The 22,496-nt window shown below is 43.5% G+C and overlaps 1 protein-coding gene across 1 annotated transcript in view; it reads right to left on the bottom strand.

Moving 5' to 3' along the window:
• ARRDC2 (arrestin domain containing 2) overlaps positions 1 to 21,750 on the bottom strand; it is a 76,082-nt gene extending 54,332 nt beyond the window's left edge. Inside the window, exon 1 of the mRNA XM_073545879.1 lies at positions 21,403 to 21,750. Coding sequence (XP_073401980.1) covers positions 21,403 to 21,661 — 259 coding nt within the window. The 5' untranslated portion in view covers positions 21,662 to 21,750. The remainder of the gene's footprint in view (positions 1 to 21,402) is intronic.
• Between the last annotated feature and the right edge of the window lie 746 nt (positions 21,751 to 22,496).

Consider the following 22,496-nt stretch of genomic DNA (forward strand, 5'->3'; position numbering starts at 1 on the left):
CTACTCTGAAAAAAATGCTCATGTTGGTCAAAACATATTGGACTCCCAGCAAAGAGAGGAGTCACGTTATAACTGAGGGGGGGGGGGGGAGTGAGAAGCACTCGACATAATGCACACAGACATGCGCTGCAGCTTCAAGCAACTGTTATACCTTAGTACAGAGTTGGATTCACATCTACACTGCTCAGTACTGCTGTATAATATACACCGAGAGAGTTTAAATTTGTCTATGATTGGGGGCAGGGTGGATTTGAATTTCTGATTCAGGGCCCATGAGCTTTTAGGTTCTCCTCAGTCTGCAAATGATACTGTAAGTAACGAGATTAAATTAGTACTCTGTCCACTTCCCTCATACTTTCTATGGAAAGCTCAGAGTGATTCCTTGACCAATGTCAAATTTCTGTGATATAATACTTAATGATACGGTTTCTAGCAAAGAGGCCCCACATAGTAAACATGTTTTGCTGACCTTCAGCAGCTTTTTCCTTCTGCAGAATCTCCCAGGAGGCCAATATAGAGGAAGATTTGGCAAGTTTCGAGCACATTCCTGTGATATCATTCCAATGTGAGCAAACAGCTCTCACTATATCCAGTTCTCCACCGTCTATCGTCTGACCATCTATTCAGCAGATGTTTGGAACTTTCATTAAACTTTTCTACAAAAGTATGCGAAGATAAAACTTCTTAGGCAGTACTCATATTTTCAGTGTCATGGAGCTGCAGGCACTATACAAATCACAGACTACCAAGTTTACAAGGACATTTCTGTTTTTAGCCCAATGCAGGGAGTGTTCCAGAAGTTGTGTCATGACAAGAACAAAACTTTACCCTTGTACCTTAAGGCTAAGTGCACACGTACCGGAACTCTCGCGGAAATTACCGCGAGAATTCCGGAATTCCAGTCCGCGGGAAAATCGCATTTTAAATTCCCACGATTTTCCCGCGGAAAAACTAGCATTTTGCAAGCGTATTTAGCTTGCAAAATGCTAGCGTTCTCCAAGCGATCTGCAGCATCGCTTGGAGAACTGATTGACAGGTTGGTCACACTCGTCAAACATAGTGTTTGACAAGTGTGACCAACTTTTTACAACTGAGGCTGCCTATGCACCATCAGTAGTAAAAGACAGAATGTAAAAAAAAAAAAAAAAAAATAGTGTTATTCTCACCCTCCGGCGTCCCGCGCATCCATTCCCAGTAGTCCTTTGCGAAAATGCCCGCGATGACGTCAGTTCTCGCGGGATCGCGACGTCTCGCGGTAATTCGCGATGACGTCGCGCGAATGACCGCGAGACTTCGCGATCCCGCGAGAACGGACGCCATCGCGGGCATTTTCGCAAAGGACTACTGGGAACGGATGCGCGGGACGCCGGAGGGTGAGAATAACACTTTTTTATTTTTAAATTTTATTTTTTGCAGGGATATGGTACCCAAAGCCCAGTCTCCTCTCCTCCGGACCGTGGGTACCATCCGCAATTGTTCTGCTTACTTTCCGCATGGTGGGCACAGCCACATGCGGAAAGTAAGCGGAACAATGCATTCCTATGGGTGCGGGATTGCCGCGATTCCGCAAATTAATGAGCATGCTGCGGTTTTTACCGCGAAGCGATTCCGCCGCGGTAAAAACCGCAGCATTAGTACAGCATTGCGGAATCCCATAGGAATGCATGGGATGCTTATTTTTCACGGCAAAATCGCGCGGTTAGAACCGCCGCGGAAACGCGAAAAAAACGCCACGTGTGAACTCAACCTTACCCCTTTCCTTAAATTCAGTATATTCACCCCTCCCTCGGTTAAACTTGATGGACGCATGCCTTTTGTCAATTAGCTAGGTAATATCATATCTGACTTTGTACAGTATCACTAATGCAGAGGTATGCTTTTGTAAGAACATGTAGTGTTATTCTTTTAGTGGAGACAATGGCTGCGGGGAGCGAAGTTATTGAACAGCTTGCTGCGATGTTGTCTGTGCCTTGTAAACTTGAGAAAATGATCAGGAATATCTAGATATATTACACATAATCACACTTCATGGGCCCAATTCATCCTTTACGTTTTTTTGAAGTCCCTTTTTTTGTGTCTGGTGTTACTCATTGCCATTTTTGTGCCAAAATGGCGCTAGTGGTTAATGAATTTCACAAAATCAAAAATGTTCTTTATTTTTGTCTTTTAGCTTTTTTTGCGCCTTTTTCGACAAAAAATAAAAAGTCACATGATCATACAACTAACATTTGTGCAAAATTTCCAGCGTACAAATATAATTCACTCAAGGGGGACTGAAGTATATTTGTGCTAAAAATTATTGATTTTTTAAAAAAGTCACAAATAATGAATCGACCACATACATCTGAATTACAAAAAAACATGACCACAATGGAGAGCAGAACAAAAAATAAACATACAAGCAGAAACCTCGAAATGGGCGCAGCTTAAAAGAAAAAATACTGATCGTGTGAATATGGCATTATTTACCTAAAAGGTGCAAAAATGCTGCAGAATACCTCATAGTGTGGACGTAGCCTTAAGGTCTCCTTCACACATCCTGACATTCCCGGTACTAGAAAAACCAGTACCAGTCCTATCAATATTCGTGTGTCCATGTGTGACATCCGTGTGCCGTATCAGTGTGACACGTACCGACGCCTGGGAAAAGCAGTACAGTTAGAACTCTTCCCAAGCGCCGGGTGCTGAATCCAGCTCTCATCATTGTCGTGGGATCCCTCTTAATTTTTCTAGCCAGATGAGCAGCTGGTGTTAATATTCTTGGAAGGGGCCAATAGCAATAAAGGTTCCAAGCTTATTAATAAACATTCACAGCTGTTTGCCTAGCCTTTACTGGTTATTAAAGGGGGGACCCAAAAAAATGGAGTGGGGTCCCCACAATTTATAATAACTAGCAAGGCTTAACAGAAAGCTGTGGGCTGATATTAATAGGTTTACCCCGTAGCCAAAATTAATAAAGGCACATTGTAAAGTCAATAATATTACCACAGATCATAGGCCGGCTCACACAGAGGTTTCAGTAGGAACTATTGTCTGTGACTGGCGGTAACTTTAATGACGTCACCGCTCGTCACTGTAGACACGTTCTCACACTAAGCTCAGTGTGGTCCGGCTGGCATGCTCAGCGGTCACAATACTGATGTCACCGCTCACCAAACCCTCCGAATGGAGAAGAGTTGGGAATCGTCGTGACGCCTCATCATTATGGATTAACGGCGGAAAGGTGAGGATTACTTTGATTTTATTTTTAGGTTAATATATGGATAAATAGAGGATTTGTCGGAGAGTGCTTTTTTTCAATTAAAGGACTTTTTTCTGTGTCTTTATTAATTTTCTTTTTTAATTAATTGCTGACATCAACCCTAAAACTATCATACCACTTGCCAACGCAACAGGGAAATTGGCGAATCTAATACATGAAGAAAAAAAAACAAAAAAAAAAAAAACAACATTTTACAGTAGCAGCAAAATTAATGAGATTTCTAAAAATCTCGTTCCCATGGAGTGTTATTTTTTCCTTTATGATTTTTTTGACCTGTGGTACATTTTTTTTTAAAACGTAGCAGGTCAATTCTTTCAGTGCTCTTAAAAGAACTTTTTTCAAATTAGATCAAAATGAGTTAGCACCAGAAAAAACTATGCAATTTTCAGGCCATATATTGAAGTTTTCATGAAGAAAATAAAATAAATGAAAAAAAAAAGCTATATGTGAACATAACCTTATACTGTCATTTCATTTTGCTTTCTGTCCTACACCTCCCACTCCTGCTCACTCCAATGTCTTTCTGTATGCCACCCAGCCACTGTAGTTGATGAACCTCATTCACCAGAGCCCAAGCTCCTCTGTTCCTTTACCACATCTCTTGGAGGATAGATGAATTGCCAAAAACCTGCCTGATCTGAACTGAAGTTCAGCAAAAGAAAGGGGAAAAATGCACGCTGAGTCTTTTGAGCAGAAACTGAACAGAAATTCTCCAAATCTTCTGAAAAACACAAAACGCATAAAAAAAAACTTGGAGTTTCTGCTCAGTTTTACTTCAAAAACTCAGCAATAAAAATCAGTGTGCCTGAAAAAGCACCATAAAACCATTGAAAAAATGAACACAGTGAACAGCAATGTAAAACTAAATTATTGGGTCTTTTGCTACTTATTTTAAACATTCTAAAGTTCGGAAACTTAAGCGGTTAAAAGTAGTGGCATGTTCATTCCACCGTAGTGGAAAGTAAAAAGAAAAGACAACAGTGGCAGAAGTGCTCCAAAAAAATGATGGCAATGCCGCTAGCAAAGCCACTTCCGGAAAAGTACCACCACCGGTATTTACGAAAGCGGCTTCACCTAGGAAAACTCAGCGGCTTTGTAGTCAGAAAATGGACATCATGTGCACATGTCCTAAGGTGGGCTTTTTTGGACTTTCATAAAGTGAAAACACATTCACCCCGGAAGAAGGCTAACTGCCGAAACGTATTTCGGGTCTTATGGTGGGCGCCACATTCCATACTACAGGTATTGTCTTATTTTTATACCTACATTATGGTCTCTGCTGAGTGATATCAGTTTTGGAGGGTGGAGTTCTCCTCGAGCCCTAGGGTAACCTTCTGCTCTTAGTACTACTGACACTATGTCTTTATATAGGTAATTTTTTGATATGTATTATCTTATCTACTCAGCATGCATTATGGTTTCTTTAGGCTCTGTGTGGTTTATTGTTGTGCCATCTTGTGGTTTCCCACTTTTAATATTTCTAGTCAATTACCGTATATGCATTTTTCCTGGATATATTAATAAAATGTATATATTTGTATATTTTTATTCTGGGGTTATTGTTCAGATGTGACTGTTCTGCTCGATTGTACTGAATCTGTTATTTTTGTCCTTGTAGCATTATGTTGTGGCATTGGGTGTATCCTATTATTGCGTAGCTACAATGTTGTGCTTGTGGATTTTTGTATTTATAATGTCACAAGCAGCGTTGACTTAGAAACGTTTTAGGTTAAATCCTTACAAGGAGTTCTTCGGCTGAGCCAAAGTGAATTGGATTTGTAAAAATCTCATGGCCACTGTGTTTTTTTTTTTTTTTTAAAACACTGTGCAAACTGACCTGTGGTTCGATTTACACACATGGTCAAAATTGTTGGCACCCCTCGTTTAATGACAGAAAAACCCACAATGGTCACAGAAATAACTTGAATCTGACAAAATTAATAATAAGTCAAAAGTTATGAAAATGAACAAATGAAAGTCAGACATAGCTTTTCAACCTTGATTCCACAGAATTTTAAAAAAAAAGCAACTCATGCAATAGGCCTGGACAGAGATGATAGTACCCTTGAAAGTAATGTGACAAAATGGACATGTTAAATCAAGGTGTGTCCACTTATTAGGTGTCTACAATCTTGGAATCAGTGAGTGGCCTGTATAGAGGGTTACAGATACTCACTGTGCTGTTTAGGCTAGTTTCACATTAGCGCTTTTGAGCGCAGCGACGGCCTGCGCACGGCCGCCGCTAAGCCCCGCCCCCTGTCGCGCCTCCGCCGGTAGCTCCGCCTACCGGCGCATGACGCTGCATGCGTCCTGCGTCCCCTATCTTTATCACTGGGGGCGCAGGCCGTGCGCAGTATGCGTTTGGCGGCGCATGCGTCCTTTTGACAGTGCGCCGACCTGCGCCAAACGCAACCTGCTGCAGTTTGGTTGTGCTCGGAGCACCGTCAAAAGGACACATGCACCGCCAAACATATACTGCGCACGGCCTGCGCCCCCAGTGATAAAGATAGGGGGCGCAGGACGCATTCAGCGTCATGCGCCGGTAGGCGGAGCTACCGGAGGAGGCGCTGCAGGGGGTAGGGCTTAGCGGCGGCCGTGCGCAGGTAGTCGCTGCGCTCAAAAGCGCTAATATGAAACTAGCCTTAGTGACATGGTGTGAGGAAGTAGACCAGACCATGGACGAGAGGAAGCGAAGGAAAGAGTTGTCTCAGGAGATTAGAAAGAAAATTATTGACAAACATGTTAAAGGTAAAAGTTATAAGACCATCTCCAAGCAGCTTGATGTTCCTGTGATTACAGTTTCACATATTATTAAGAAATTTAAGCTCCATGGGACTGTAGACAACCTCCCTGGACGTGGCCGCAGGAGGAAAATTGATGACAAATCAAAGAGATGGATCATACGAATGGTAACGAAAGAGCCCAGAAAAACTTCTAAACAGATTAAAGGTGAACTTCAAGCTCAAGGAACAGCTGTGTCAGATCGCACCATCCGTCGTTGTATGAGCCTTGTATGCCAATGTTCGAAGAAATTGACTTTTATAATTGCTACTTCCAATTTGTAGCAGTAGATTTCTAGTCCTCTTCCTCTCTAAATAAATTCCCAGAGGAGCACTGCAAGGTTTAAAAGTCTCCTCACCTTGGCATGTCAGGCTTGACATGTCAGTCGCCGCAAGGAGAAACACTGAAATCTGTTGCATTTTAAGGCTGTGCAGTGTGTAAGTTTTTCACATATAAGTTCTATCCATAGTTTTCATGGCTAGAATCCATACATAGTTTATGATGCTGCTTACAGTTCTGTGTATTTTTGTGGACCGAGCGACCAGTGGAAAATTACAAAGACATGTCCAATTCAGATCAGAGTCAGGTATGAATCTCACCAATGCAACTGTATGGGTCTTTCCCCATTGTATGGCTGGACAGCACTCGGTAGCCTTTTATGTGGGGTCCGTTTATCACAGACTGATAAGAAAACTTTGAGAACAACCATCCTTTTTTTCTCATTCGAAAAAAAACTGAGACTCTCACCAAACTCTAGTAGTTAGACGAAATGCTGATGAAACTTGAACCCTCTTTTGCGTTCGAGAGAAATCACTGACGTCTGAATGAGCCCTTAGAATTAGAATGTATTGATAAATTGGCACCATTATCTGTCCATACCACTTTACAGGAATACTTAAAAATAAGAAAAAGTTAAAAATAATGTCAACTTGTGGCAAAGGATGTTGTGTTTTACACTGCATGCAACAACTTTTAGCTTCTATGTGGCTTTGGGTCAGATATCTTTACTTGAAAACTTGTCACAAAAGTATTTTTCTATAAAGCATTACGGTTTTTATCCCAGACATCCTCAAGAGACAAAAAAATTATTTGTCATTGCAGCAATGTAGGAGAGACCTGTAAGTAGTGGGCAATGTTGGCAGATTACCTATCGTAAAGTGGTTGGCAACGTTGGCAGATTACCTATCATAAGCCTGGGTTTTGTGTTGTCGTTTATGTTTTTACTATAGTACTACAATGGCCCTCTAACAATGTACGTTGCTGTTGCGGTTTGTGGAGTCTTATGACTGTGATGCAATGGAAACTGCCAACCAGAAAGTAGTAGCTGATGACAGTGGCTGATAAACTACTTTCCAAGCCTCATTAAGAAGGGGTGTATGTCAGACTTCTCTCACTATGACCAGGTTTCCAAATAGCCTTAATTTCTCAGAGTAAGGCCACGTTTACACGTTCAGTATTTTACCTCAGTACGTGTAAGCCAAGACCAGGAATGAAACAATCAGAGGAAGTGTATAACAGAAACACGTCACCACTTCTGTATTTATCATCCATTCCTGGTTTGGGCTTACAAATACTGATGTGACATACTGACCAAATCCTGAACGTGTGACCGTGGCCCAAGTCAGTAGTTTACCCCCCTTCCTTCTGCCGGCATGTACAGACACATTATAGGGATTACATCAATATTCATAATGGCTAAAAGTGCAATGTGTTTGCAAAAGCAAGCAAGTTTAATCTTATAAAAACCCTCTCTGTTAAAGAGAACAGAGGAATTTTTTACATTTTTAAACAGCAACCAGGTAGCCTGGATAGTTGTGCACTCCCAAAGAGGGCACATGGAAATAACCCTTAAAGGGTATGTACACAAAATAGGATTTTCAAGCAGATCCGCACCGTAACCCGCATACAAAAAGCTTAAGTATGCTAAAAAGAGTAAACATATGCACTACAATGACAAAAAGGATTGCTGTGCAAATGTTCATTCTTTTTGATCTTCTTTTAACTCATACATGTCAAACTCTGGCACGCGGACTAAATCTGACCTGCACCCGCAGGGTGATTGTATATGACCTGTGTCACAGGAACAAGGAGAGGTATTTATTTATTTTTTAATGTCGGGCATATTATTGTGTGCAGACGACTATGAGATCCATTATTCTGTATGGGGGACTATATGGGGCCCATTATTCACTATGGAGGACTATGGGGGGCCTATTATTCAGTATGGAGGAGCATGTGGGGTCCATTATTCTGTGGGGACCATTATTCTGTATGGAGGACTATGTGGGGTTCATTATTCTATATATATGACATTGTGGGGCCCATTATTCTGTTTGGAGGACTATGTGGGTCCTATTATTCATCCTCTGGAGTTCCATGCCTCAAAACGTCCGATTATCCACCACCCTCGGATACTTCAAACGGAACCTGAAAACCCACCTTTTCAGGAAAGCTTACAGCCTGCAATAACCATTCTGTTGCCTCACCACCGCCCGAGCCGCCGCCTCAAAACCACCAGAGCTGCTGCACCCCTGACCTTCTGTCTCTTTCCCACCATCCTGTAGCATGTAAGTCCGCAAGGACAGGGTCCTCTCCCCTCTGTACCAGTCTGTCATTGTAAATTTGCTTACTGTTAACGATATCTATAACGTTGTATGTAACCCCCTTCTCATGTACAGCACCATGGAATTAATTAATGGCACTATATAAGTAAATATTATTCTGTATAGGACTATGTAGAGCCCATTATTCTGTATAGGACTATGGGGGGGCAATTATTCTTTATGTTGAACTATGTGGGGCCCATTATTCTGTATGGGGGACTATGTGGGGCCCAAAATACTATATGGAGGACTATGTGGGATCCATTATTTTGTATGGAGGATTACATGGAGCCTATGGAAAGCTATGTGGGCCCATTAAACTATGCGAAGGGCTGTGAGAGGAACAAAGGTGGAGCATCATACTGTGTTAGGGGTTACCATACTTTGCTGGAAGAGAAACGGGGTATGGGGTACAGTAGGGTCATCATACTGTACGGGTGAAGGGTACTGTGGAGGAATTCACTGTGGGGGTATCATACTGTATTTGGGGGAGCACTTTTCTTGGCATCATAGTTTATGGTGATAATGAAAGGCCAATTTGGGACTTAAATAGGATAATTACTTTGCAAAGGCTGCAGAGTTGTGAGATATGTTCTCCTGTGACCCCACCAAATATTAAGGGCTTTATTTTGGGGGTGAGGTGCAGAGAAATTAGAACTTCTGCTAAGGGGTCCCATGATTTCTATGTTTACCCCTTCTGGTGTGACGGGTGGTCGCATGGTTAATGGGAGGTATATGTCACATGGATGGATGCTCCCTGCGATGCAACCTGGAGTATTTTGTCTATAGTGTACATGAGCACTAAAGATGTCATTTAGTGCACTGGTCCAGGTAGCTATGAGAGATGGGAGGGTCTGGCTACCCATATTGCTTCACCTTTGGGTGAGGGTGCGGACTGTACTCCGTTTTGCCTGAAGATATGTGTATGTTCAGGACTTGTGGTGAGGTCCTGACCATGTGACCAGCTCATGTGATCCATACCTCACCTATGGGTGTGGTTACAGGGCTATGAAATTGAGGTGTTTAGCACATGTGAGAGTGTGAGGGAGTCTGTCAGAGTGTGGACAGACTTCCATGTGTCCAGGTGGGACACTACAGAAGTGGTCTGTGTTCTAAGGAAGGAGAAGCCTTCTTGTGTCTGCGGCTGAAGATTGAGCTCTGCTCTGGACATTGCCCAGCTAAGGACTGTTTTTGTGTTGCTGTAAGACTGTTTGCCTTTTGTTCATGCTTCAATGGTTTATGGAGAAAATAAATCGAATGGACTCGCTTTAACCCTGCGTGTGCCAGTGTTTACCTCAAAGACCTGGAAAGTGAGTAACCCCCGTCCACAGGCAGTGGAACGTTACACCCTACATGCAAGGTAATACCCAATGCTTCGGTCATGTGATCTGACTTAATATCTATTAATAAAAATTTACTTGGTGCTTTCCGACAACCCCTTTAAGTTTCTTTACATATGAAAAGGTTCCTTGTTATATTTGATGATCAGGAAAACTTCCTCTATTGTAGAAATTTGTTTAAATAAATATCAAGGTTGGCGAACAACTTTGTCCAAGTTTTTAGTTTTGGCCCTCTGTGGCTTTGAGTTTAACATCCCTGTTTTAACTGCATCAGTCTTTGAAAGCCGCAAAGCGGTTAAAGGGAATCTGTCACCACTTTTTTCGAATATGAGAGCCTGCGCCGGAGCCACGACAGGAAGGTAAGAAGAGGACGGCACCGTTAGAAGGGAGGCGCTGGACGGGACGGCGACACCCATCGGACCGGACCAAACGCCGGGGTGAGTATAATCTAACTCTTTTTTTCTTATCTTACAGGTTACATCGGGTCTTATCTACAGCATTACAGAATGCTGTAGATAAGCCCCTGATGTTGGTGCCGGCAGCTCATCTTCGAAAAAAAGGGGTGACAGATTGCCTTTAAAAGTAGTAATGGCCAATTTCATTTGAAAACCATTCAATTCTGGATATACAGTGGGAGAAATAAGTATTTGATCCCTTGCTGATTTTGTAAGTTTGCCCACTGACAAAGACATTTACAGTCTATGATTTTAAGGATAGGTTAATTTTAACATTGAGAGATAGAATCTAAAATAAAATCCAGAAAATCACATTTGTATAAATTACATAAATTTGCATTTTAAAGTGAGAAAAATCCATCTGAGACTTAATACTTGGTGGCAAAACCCTTCTTGGTAAGAACAGCAGTCAGACGTTTTTTTGCAGCTGATGAGGTTGTTCACACATGTCAGGAGGAATTTTGGTCCATTCCTCTTTGCAGATCATCTCTAAATCATTAAGATTTTGAGGCTCGGATCTTCAACTCCCTCCATAAGTTTTCTATGGGATTAAGGTCTGGAGACTTGCTAGGCCACTCCATCACCTTAACCCCTTCCTTACCGATGACGGAATAGTACGTCATCGGTAAGGATCCCCTGCTTTGAGGTGGGCTCCGGCGGTGAGCCAACCTCAAAGCCGCGACATGTCAACTGTTATAAACAGCCGATCGAGTTGTGCCAAAAGTAAAAAAAAAAAAAAAAAGTTTAAAAATAAAAAACCTAAAAGTTCAAATCACTCCCCTTTCACCCCAATCAAAATAAAACAATTAAAAAAAAAAAAAAAAATCACACACACATTAGGTATCGCCGCGTTCAGAATCGCCCGATCAATAAAAAAAAAAAAAGCATTAATCCGATCACTAAACGGCATAGCGAGAAAATTCAAAACGCCAGAATTATGTTTTTGTGGTCGCCGCGACATTGCATTAAAATGCAATAATGGGCGATCAAAAGAACGTATTTGCACAAACATGGTATCATTAAAAATGTCAGCCCGGCATGCAAAAAATAAGCCCTCAACCGATGCCAGATTATAAAAAATGGAGACGCTACAGGTCTCAGAAAATTGCGCAATTTTTTTTTTTTTTTAAGCAAACTTTGGAATTTTTTTCCACCACTTAGATAAAAGAGAACATATACATGTTTGGTGTCTATGAACTCGTATTGACCTGGAGAATGAACCTAGCAAAGAAGCCAAGCAGAAAACGTGTGGGATTACACTTTTTTTGCAATTTCACCGCACTTGGAATTTTTTTCCCGTTTTCGCGTACACGACATGGTAAAACCAATGGTTTTGTTTAAAAGTACAACTTGTCCCACAAAAAATAAGCCCTCACAAGGCCATATTGACAGAAAAATAAAAAAGTTATGGCTCTGGAAAAAGGGGAGTGAAAAACGAAAAAGAAAAATCGAAAAAAGCTCCAGGAGTTAAGGAGTTAATGTGCTTCTTTTTGAACTACTCCTCTGTTGACTTGGCTGTATGTTTATGGTCATTGTCTTGCTGGGAGACCCAGCCACGACCCATTTTTAATGCCCTGGCAGAGGGAAGTAGGTTGTCACTCAATATTTTACAGTACATGGCTCTATCCATTCTCCTATTGATGCGGTGAAGTATTCCTGTGCACTCAGCAGAGAACCACCCCCAAAACCTAATGTTTCCACCTCCATGCTTGACAGTAGGGCCGGTGTTCTTTGGATCATAGGCAGCATTTCTCTTCCTCCAAAAACTGTGAGTTGAGTTAATGCGAAAGAGCTAATTTTTTCTCTCATCTGACCACAGCACCTTCTCCCAATCACTCACAGAATCATCCAGGAGAGCACATAGCCTTAATCTGTTTCATGCCGAATAATCAGAGTAGTCAGACTTTAAAGACCTACCTCTCAGGATGGTCTCCAAAAACATACAGAGGGGTTTTCATTGGTTTCCTCTGAAATTTTGTACTGTGTGGTAACAATCTCTGCACCGAACTATGGAATATATTGGTGCCATATTATCAATTTTTTTTTAAAATCTTAAATATGAGTACAGTGAGTTGGCAATGTAGAAGTATATGAAGAGGGCAGCACGGTGGCTCAGTGGATAGCACTGCAGCCTTGCAGCGCTGGAGTCCTGGGTTCGAATCCCACCAAGGAGTTTGTATGTTCTCCCCATGTTTGCATGGGTTTCCTCCCACATTCCAAAGACATACTGATAGGGAATTTAGATTGTGAGCCCCATGGAGACAGCGATGATAATGTGTGCAAACTGTAAAGCGCTGTGGAATATGTTAGCGCTATATAAAAATAATGATGATGATTATTATTATATGCAACGTTAAAGCTTTAGCCAAATATAGATGCTATGTACGATATTACCACAAGAGGGCACCTGCTCTGCTTTCTAACAGCTTACTCCAGGGCTGGGGAACCTTATTTCTGCCAGGACAATTTGGATATTTAAACCATGGGGGGGCATAAAAATTGTGCGCTAACTCCACCCAAAAAGTATGTTTTGACACTGACACTGGTGACAGGATGTAATATTTCATTTCACGCATCTCAGCGCATGTGTGTGCTCAGAGAACAAGAATGTTATTCTTCAGATGTTGTATTAGTCTATGCCTGAAGAGACCTGAGTAGTCTCGGAAGCTTGCAATTTGTTACCATCTTTTCAGTTAGCCATTAAAAGGTATCAACCACTAAGGACTCTCAATTCTGAATATTCTTCAGAGAATAAGAAGGAATTAAAAGGCAGGTAGCCATCAAAACAAAGCTGCCTAACAAAGCATTGCAGTCTCCAGAAAACTGCCCTGGGGTAGGAGAAAAGGTCATTATGGGCTGTAAATTACCCAAAGGCCTGAGGTTCCCCACCACTGGCTTAATATCTTAGGCTACACAGAGTTTTATTATAAGGCTTTTTGAGCGAGTTCCCTAAAAAAAAATGCCTGAAAAAAAAAAAAAAAACCATTGCTCAAAATATGCTTGAAATACTTAATTTCTAATATAAAACCACTTTTAGGCTGCGTGCCCACGTAGCGATTTTTAAGCGTTTTTGCCGCGATTTTCGGTGCGAAAACGCAGCGAAAACGCTTAAAAATCGTGCACAGAACGCACCCCATGCATTCCTATGGCATTCCGCACATGCTGTGCTAATGCTGCACTTTTTTCCGCGGCGGAACCGCATCGCGGAAAAAAAATCGCAGCATGCTCATTCTTTTGTGCGGAATCGCAAAGAATTGCCGCGATTCCGCACCCTTAGGAATGCATGAGAATCACTTACTTCCCGCATGTGGCTATGCCCACCATGCAGGAAGTTAAGCGTCTCATGTGCGGTTGGTACCCACGGTGTGGAGGAGAAGAGACTGTCCTCCAGGCCCTGGGTACCATACCCCTGTAAAAAAAAAAAAAGAAAAAATAAAAAAATCTGGGTATATTTACCTTCCGGCGTCCCGCGCTGCATTCCCGGCCTAAGCTTTCCCAGTAATGCCTTGCGGCACGGTCCAGTGATGACGTAGTCTCGCGAGATCGCTATAGCAACGCGAGACTACGTCATCACAGGTCTCGCAAGGCATTACTGGGAACGCTGTGGCCGGGAATGCAGCGCGGGACGCCGGAAAGTAAATATACCCAGATTTTTTTTTAGTATTTTAACATTCTATCTTTTACTATTGATGCCGCATAGGCAGCCTCAATAGTAAAAACCTGGTCACACTTGTCAAACACTATGTTTGACGAGTGTGACCAACCTGTCAATCACTATCCAAGCGATGCTTGGAAAGTGCTTGAATATCGCAGCAAAATTGCGATCATAATCGCGGTGAAATCGCGCGGAAAAAAACGCACGATTTCTGGGAAGGAGTCCGGTTTTTGGTGTGCGTTTTAACGCGCACCGTGGGCACATAGCCTTACTGCTCATATGTTCAGGCTCTTGAGCGTTTTTCTTCCACTTCAGGCTTTGAAAAATGCCTGGAAGAAAAGAACTTTTCTCGAGTGGATCCTAATAGTAAACGCTCTAAACTAGGTGCTACACAATCAGAATGTTGTAAAAAACAATTCAGGAAAAAATATCATCTAAACTCACTTGAAAAACCTTTTTACCCATTGTCACTTTATGAGGTTAGAACCTGGAACACTTCAACGGATCCCACTGATTCTAAGAGACTCTTTTTTCATGACATATTGTACTTTAAAATAATAAATAATATTTCCCACATGTCTGCTTTACATCAGTACAATTTTCGAAAAATGATTTTTTTTTTTTGTTAGGAAGTTAGAAGGGTTAAAGTTGACCAGCGATTTCTCGTTTATCCAACAATTTACAAAACCATTTTTTTAGGGACCACCTCACATCTGAAGTCAGTTTGGGGGTGGGTCAATAAAACAGAAAATATCCAAAAATGACACCGTTCTGTAATCTGCACTCCATAAGGTGCACAAAACCACATTCAAGAAGTTTATTAACCCTTCTTGGTTCACAGGAACTGAAGCAATGTGGAAGAAAAAAATGAACATTTTTTTCACAAAAAATTTTTTTAGACCCAAACTTATTTATTTTCACAAGGCTAATAGGAGAAAAGGGACCACATTTTGTTGTGCAATTTGTCCCATATCTTATTTGTGGAGGAAATCTACTGTTTGGGCGCACGGTAGGACTCGAAAGGGAAGGAGCACAAGGACTTTTTAAATGTAAAATTTGATGGAATAATTAGCGGATGCCATGTAGAGTTTGGAGAACCCCAGATGTGTCTAAACAGTGGAAACCCCCTATTTTGGAAACCACACTCCTCAAGGATCTTATCCAGTGGTATAGTGAGCATTATGAACCCACAGGTACAACACAGAATTTGATAACATTAGGTCGTCACATTGAAGTGCTTGCATCGGGTGCTCGAGTGACATGCTTGATTTCTTGCCCCACATGTTTCGCGGCTGTTAGACACCCCCAAAAAAATGAGAGGCTCCACAACACTCCGTGAACCCGGTGCAAACTCAAGTAGCGAGCACTTGCGCTCAACACTAGCCATCATACTAGGAGCCATCCACTCTATGTGAATCTCCCCCCAAATATTTGAATGGCCTTTTCTTAATCCTTTCAAGGCTGTGGTTATCCTGGTTGCTTGTGCACCTTTTTCTACCACACATTTTCCTTCCACTCAACTTTTCATTAATATGCTTGGACACAGCACTCTGATCAGCCAGCTTCTTTAGTAATGACCTATTGTGGCTTACCCTCCTTATGGAGTGTGTCAATGGCTGCATTCTGGACATCTGTCCAGTCAACAGTCTTCCCCATGATTGTGGAGCCTACTGAAACAGACTAAGGGACCTTTTTAGATGCTTAGGAAGTGTTTGCAGGTCTGTTTTTTGTTAATTTTTTAATTTGCTGAGATAATGACTTTTGAGTTTTCATTGGCTGTAAGCCATAATCTTCAACATAAACAGAAATAAACACTTGAAATAGATCACTCTGTTTGTAATGACTATATCACATATGAGTGTAACTTTTTGTATTGAAGAATTGAAATAAATTAACTTTTTGATGATATCCTAATTTTGTGAGACGCACCCTCGTATATCAAGTCAGAAGACAGCGAAATCATTGTAACAGCAGGCACACTTTTTTATGACTGGGATCCCGGAGATTTTCGAAGTCTGGGCGGCACTACAGCCTTATTCCCAATATTCCCAATGAGGGAATGAGGGAATAAGTACCCTTAGCGGCAAGTGTTTTAATGTGTATCGGCGGTCGTTAAGGGGTTAAACCGCTTCAGTAAACGAAAGAACGCTAAAAAAACAGTTTTTTTTCTGACGTAATAGTCTATTAGATAAACATTTTTTTAGACATTCAAACACAATGAGTTATTAGCAGAAATTGTGTGAAAACACTCCACATCAGCCTCCAAATCTCAAAACTCCCCAAAACCTTTAGTCTCGATTCACCAGGACTGCCATTGTTCATATGTGGCGCCCCTGAGGCTCAGTCGCCACAGAGGTACTGCACCTTCCTCTCTCTTTAAAGGTGTAGTGCCCCACCATCCGGGTAAGGTGGGAACTCCTTTACACACTCCAACACTCGCACCCCACAAAACAGGGTAGTTCTGCACAACCACATTGCGGCTCCTTGCTCAGAGGGTAGCAGAGCACCTTTGGTGGTTCCCTTCTTGGAACACTGGACGTGCTGGGAGGTGGGTGGAGTTAAGATACATAAAAGAGTGGGAAAGTGTAGGATGAGAGGTTCAGTCTGACAGGTCAGTCGGGTAGGAAGTCACTCAGACAGGAGTGAGGATCCCTGGAAGAAGGGATGGAGGAGGGAGTGCTGCAGCTACCTCAGTGATCTGAGCCAGCTGGCACAGGAAAGGAAAAGGAGAAAGACGTAGAACTGAAACCTAAGCTTCCATGAGAAAGAAAGACAAGTACGGAACGAAGGAGTAGAGAGAACAGAGAGGATGTGGGTTAGAAGAGGAACCCTGCCTATAGGCTCTCAGTGCAAGGCTGGGGCCCGGTCCCCGAGGTTGTATGGACACTTATGGTCCTGCAGCAGACACCGGTGGAGTAGTTGGCTGTAAATGCACTACTCCCATCTAAGACTTGGGGCACAACAGCAATTGAATAGATAGCCAGGACTCAGGAGAAGGGAGTCCCCGAAGTAGGCTACAGCTGTCTGCCATACAAGTAGAGTTTTTGGGAACATCTGTCAGGAGGAAGTCCAGCGTACCCCGGTACTGGAGATCTTCACACTTAAAGGCGCTATAGAGGAGACGTTCAGGAAAGTGAGGAAGGGAGCTTTCCATCTTGCCTGGGGGTTGACAGAGTTCCTGACCCGGAGGACACGGCGCAAAAGCGGGCACTACTGACTGTGAGTAAAGCTTTGGAACTACATGTCCTGGTGTCCTCCATTCCTTCCCGGGACCGTCTGCTACATCCCCTGCGCCAGACACTACACCACCTAAGTGTCCCCACATCTACACTGCTCTGGGACAACAGCCCTGCCTGTGGAAGGCTATACCATCATTGCTGCACCACACCATCTGTCCCGGAGGATCTGTTTGCAGCGACGGCTTAACACCTCCCTTGCTGAACACCACAGGTGGCGTCACGAACTATTCCATTCCACTTAAACTACATTACAAACTCCCATTGATTTTTGGGCGCCCAGGGCCACAGACCGGGTCACCGCTGCTGTGACACACTCCCCTGACAGCAGCCCGGTACTGAGTACCCCACAGCCCTGGGAGGGTGACGCACATGTCTGTCTTGATGAGGGTGCAGGCTGCAGTCAGATGTTCCTGATTCATGAAAATGACTAGAATAAGGAGCATCTGATGAATGGTGCCCACCACTGTGCGGTCCAGCCCAATGGGTGTCGCAGGTCCGGGTCCGATGCCTCCCATCTTCTTGTGATGCCGTCCTCCTGCTTCTTCATCACTCCCCGGTATCACATTCCTGCGTAGGCGTACTTCTCTGCCCTGTTGAGGGCAGAGTAAAGTACTGCAGTGCACAGGCGCTGGGCCTCTCTGACCGATCCCGCCGCCTGCGCACTGCAGGAATTTGTTCTACCCTCAACAGGGACGAGAAGTACGCCTACGCTGGAGCGTGATGTCGGGGAGCGATCAAGAAGCAGGAGGGCGGCATCAGAAGAAGATGGTAGGCACCAAACTCGAACCCACGACACCCATCGGGCTGGACCGCCCCCCGGGTGAGTATAATAAAACTTATTTTTCTTATCTTTCAGGTCGACTGGGGACTTATCTATAGCATTATAGAATGCTGTAAGATAAGCCCTGAAAGGCAGTGGCCGCATCTTATAGCGGACAAAACTGCTGACAGGTTCCCTTTAAGGCCAGAATCCTGGTGTGAAAGCTTTGATGAATTAGGCTCTTTGAGTTTCCGCTCAGTTTCTGCTCCAAAAACTCAGTAAAAAGATGCCGTGTACACTTAATCGAAGGCTACGTTCCCATAGTGAGTTCTCCATGTTAGGTAAACTACGTTTTTCATTTCGGTTTTGAGTGCGTTTTTTTCACTCTATCACATTTTGGACACTGTTTTTTGTGTCTATTTGCGATGTAATTTTTAAAATAAAGCTGCTTTGCTTTTGATACTTCCTGACATTTAGGAAAACTTTATTGATAGTCATGTGTTGATTATATGCGTTGTTTAAGTGTGGATTTGAAGCAGTAGTTGAAGTGTTTTTTCATGTGGATTTTGGAACAATCTCTACGTCAAAACACTATGTGAACATACCCTAAAAGAGGACACTACAATGTTATTTTATTAATCTATAGAACTGTTCAGTGTTTTGTGCCCAGAGTATTTCCTGGTACATACAGTGGGGAAAATAAGTATTTGATACACTGACGATTTTGCAAGTTTTCCCACAAAGAATGGAGAGGTATGTAATTTTTATTGTAGGTACACTTCAACTTTAAGACAATCTTAAAAAAAAAAAGAATGAAAAAAGTCAGTGTATGATTTTTACATAATTCATGCAATACAATGCAAATTAATTAAGTATTTGATACAATAGAAAAACAGAATTTAATATTTTGGGTACAGAAACCTTTGCTTGCAATTACTGTGCAGTCGTGCTGTCCACTTTGCTGAAAAGCACTCCCATAGTATGATGTTTCTCCCACCATGCTTCATGAATGGGACGTTGTTCTTGAGGTTCTACTCATCCTTCTTCATCCCCCAAACACGGCGAGTGGAGTTGATACCAAAAAGTTATATTTTGTTCTCACCTGAACACATGACTTTTCCCTATGCCTCCTCTGAATAATCCAGATCATGACCAAGCTGCTTACCTATCGTTCTGTAGCCCATCCCAGCCTTGTGCAGGTCTACAATTTAGTCACCATTGTCCTTAGACAGCTCTCTGGTTTTGGCCATGGTGGAGAGGCTGGAATGTGATTGAGTCTGTGAACAGGTGTCTTTTATACAGGTAACGAAAACAGGTGCAATTAATGCAGGTAATGAGTGCAGAGTAGGAGAGCTTCTTAAAGAAAAACTAACAGGTCTGTGAGCCAGAATTCTTGCTGGTTGGAGGGTGATCAAATACTTATTTCATGCAATAAAATGCAGTTTAATTATTTATCAGTCATACAATGTGATTTTCTGGGTTTTATTTTTAGATTCTGTCTCTCAGGTAAAGTGTACCTACAATAAAAAAAATTGCAGATCTCTCCATTCTTTGTAGGTGGGAAAACTTGCATAATCGGCAGTGTATCAAATACTGATTTTCCGCATTGTATGCTGAATATACAGTATACAAGATTTATAACATAAAATTCATAGGGCCCAAATCCTCAAGATCAGCGGCATTTACACCATTCTCGATGAGGTGATGTGCTACAGTGAGGAGCTCCTGATTCATTTCGCCGCCACTTGTCATGAACTTGATGAGCAGTTTGTTATCCGAAGCTTCCGGTGTAATGAGCAGGGCTTCAGTAAGATTTATGGCGTCCAGGAACAGACAGGTAGCCTTGGAAGACTTCCAGGGCATGCGCAATACTAATTTTATACTTTGCTCACAAGCGAGGGCCCTTTTCAATGCGCACGCGCGGAAACCCTGAATGCAGTAATAAGAAGAAACAAGTGCGTAGGGCAAGACGGGGGGGGGGGGGGGGGGATAAGGCCCGCCCATCGGACCTGACCGCGGCAATTTGCATATATCGAAAGACAGATTAAAAAGGTATGAGGTCAGGGGGCTATGAAAGATACTACTATAAGCCTTATGGGACGCACAATTGTGTGATATCTTTACCTGATATCACAAAAAATGGGTCACAGATTCCCTTTAAAGTAATTGGCCCAATAGCGGCTGTGTGGTCTGCCTCCATAGAAGGTATGCCACTGTGCACTAGACCACTGGCGGCCAAACAGACACGTTTTTACACTCCATATGGTGCATGGGACCCGTGGATACATTTGACACATATGCCATGATTGAGACAGGTGTATATAGCAAATGGGAGCTACGAGAGAAATGTGCATGCACCTTAATTGAGGTCACATAGCTGAAAATTTGGAACATTTTACATTCCCTACTACACCACAACACCTGGATTTCCTGAGGTTCTAAACCACTTATCACCATGGCAGTCGGTAATAATGGGAGGTCCAAGCCATATGACCATGTGAAAACAGCCATATGTTTAACACAGTATGTCGCTGACGATAGAAAGCCCTATTCTTAGCAAAGAGTCCCAAGCCCAACAGACTACGCACAGAGCAGTCATGGTGGTGTAAAGGTGCAGAGAGCGTCCTTAGGAGACGAGCCATCGTGGGCCTCTGCTGGATCTGATAAATGTGTGACTTGTGTACGGACACTATGAGCAAGATCGATTTCTACAAGCACCGCCGACGGAGACGCAGCGCCACAGACCGGAGACGCAGCGCCACAGACCGGAGACGCAGCGCCACAGACCGGAGACGCAGCGCCACAGACCGGAGACGCAGCGCCACAGACCGGAGACGCAGCGCCACAGACCGGAGACGCAGCGCCACAGACCGGAGACGCAGCGCCACAGACCGGAGACGCAGCGCCACAGACCGGAGACGCAGCGCCACCAAAGTGGAGTACCATCCATTTCAGTGAAAGAATCCTGTAACCCTTTGCGTGCTGCTGCAACAAACATAACGTTAAACAAATAGGCTTAAATATTATTCTTCCCCACTATGTGGACAGAAAACATGGGGAAAATACAAAACTGACCAAGTTCTTAGCTTTGTAATTATCTAATGGTATCTGTGATCTAATCATAGGGAAATACGGAACCCTTATGTGATGAACATGGAGGAGACGCCATGCTGTTGGTGATGGTTATATTCATATGGGAAATAGGCGAATGCTGGAACAAGCTGTGGAAAAGGTGGGCACTTGGCAATATTGGTATAAGGAGGTGTGCTGGGCAGCAGCTGGGTCACTTGGGGGGCACAGTACCCACCTGCTAGCAAGTGCTGCCGCCTTCTTAGGTAGGTCTCCTGCGCAGTGAAGTCGCTGTACACCGTGTTCATGCCCACGCTGCGGCTCTCCAGCCAGTGCACGCTCGCCAGCCCCCTGGCACACACCTCCAGGGATGAAACGCCAACGTCCTTGCAGAGCTCCAGGACCACCTGCCCCGTCAGCACATGCCCAGCGGTGTACACCCCGAGGGGGCTGGGGCTGAGCTCCACACCGAAAGCCGTGACCTTACTGAAGTGCATGGTGCGCCCCCACTAGGGCGCTGGCACAGGAGGCCGCACTGCACCGTGTCCGGCAGCCGACAGCGGAGGCAATGCACGGGGCGGGACCGGCGCACCTGCTGTGCGGCCACTGTCAGGATGGTGACGTAGGTCTCGGAGTAAGGAGGGGAGCTTAGAGCTGCAGGGGTTAATGAGGACCTTGCTTCTGGGGGATTCTGTGCTGCAGGGGCTCTGTGTATAACGATAGGGGGAGTCCCAGAAGTTAGTTCAGGAGGAATTAGATGTGCCATATGCAGAACTTGCTGAAGATGGAAGGGTTCTAGTGCATGAGGGGTTAATATGCTGTGCCTAGGAGCAGTTCTGGTGCAGAATGGGTCCAAATGCGGTATATGGGGGGATGGGATAATGGTTTGTTTTAGTTATTAGTGCAGTAGGGGATCTCTGTGCCACCTGGCATACACTACAAAAGTACCAAATGGGCACTTGTATGCCAAGTATGTGTAGACCCCCTCTATTAACAGGCAATGCCATTTTGGTTTTTCCCACTTGCCCTAAAAATTCTCCTCCCGCTCCCAGGATAGCGCTGATCTTGTATCTGGGAGAGACCTGGATAGGGTTGCTTTCACATATCAGTTTTTTGGCGTCAGTCACAATCCGTCAGCTCAAAGGATCGACGGATCCATCGCAGATTGTAGAAAACTGATGCGACAGATCCGTTTTTTCACCAGATCCGACTGCCGAATCAGTTTCGTCTTTTCGTTTTTTTTTTTTACGGATCCGTTTTTAAAAACACCCACAGACAGACAGATCTATAGATAGATAGATATGGGATAGATAGATAATATACATAGATCTA

This window comes from Dendrobates tinctorius, unplaced genomic scaffold (assembly GCF_039654945.1).
Source record: "Dendrobates tinctorius isolate UK_male_01 unplaced genomic scaffold, ASM3965494v1 ptg000011l, whole genome shotgun sequence".
Lineage (NCBI taxonomy): Eukaryota > Metazoa > Chordata > Amphibia > Anura > Dendrobatidae > Dendrobates > Dendrobates tinctorius.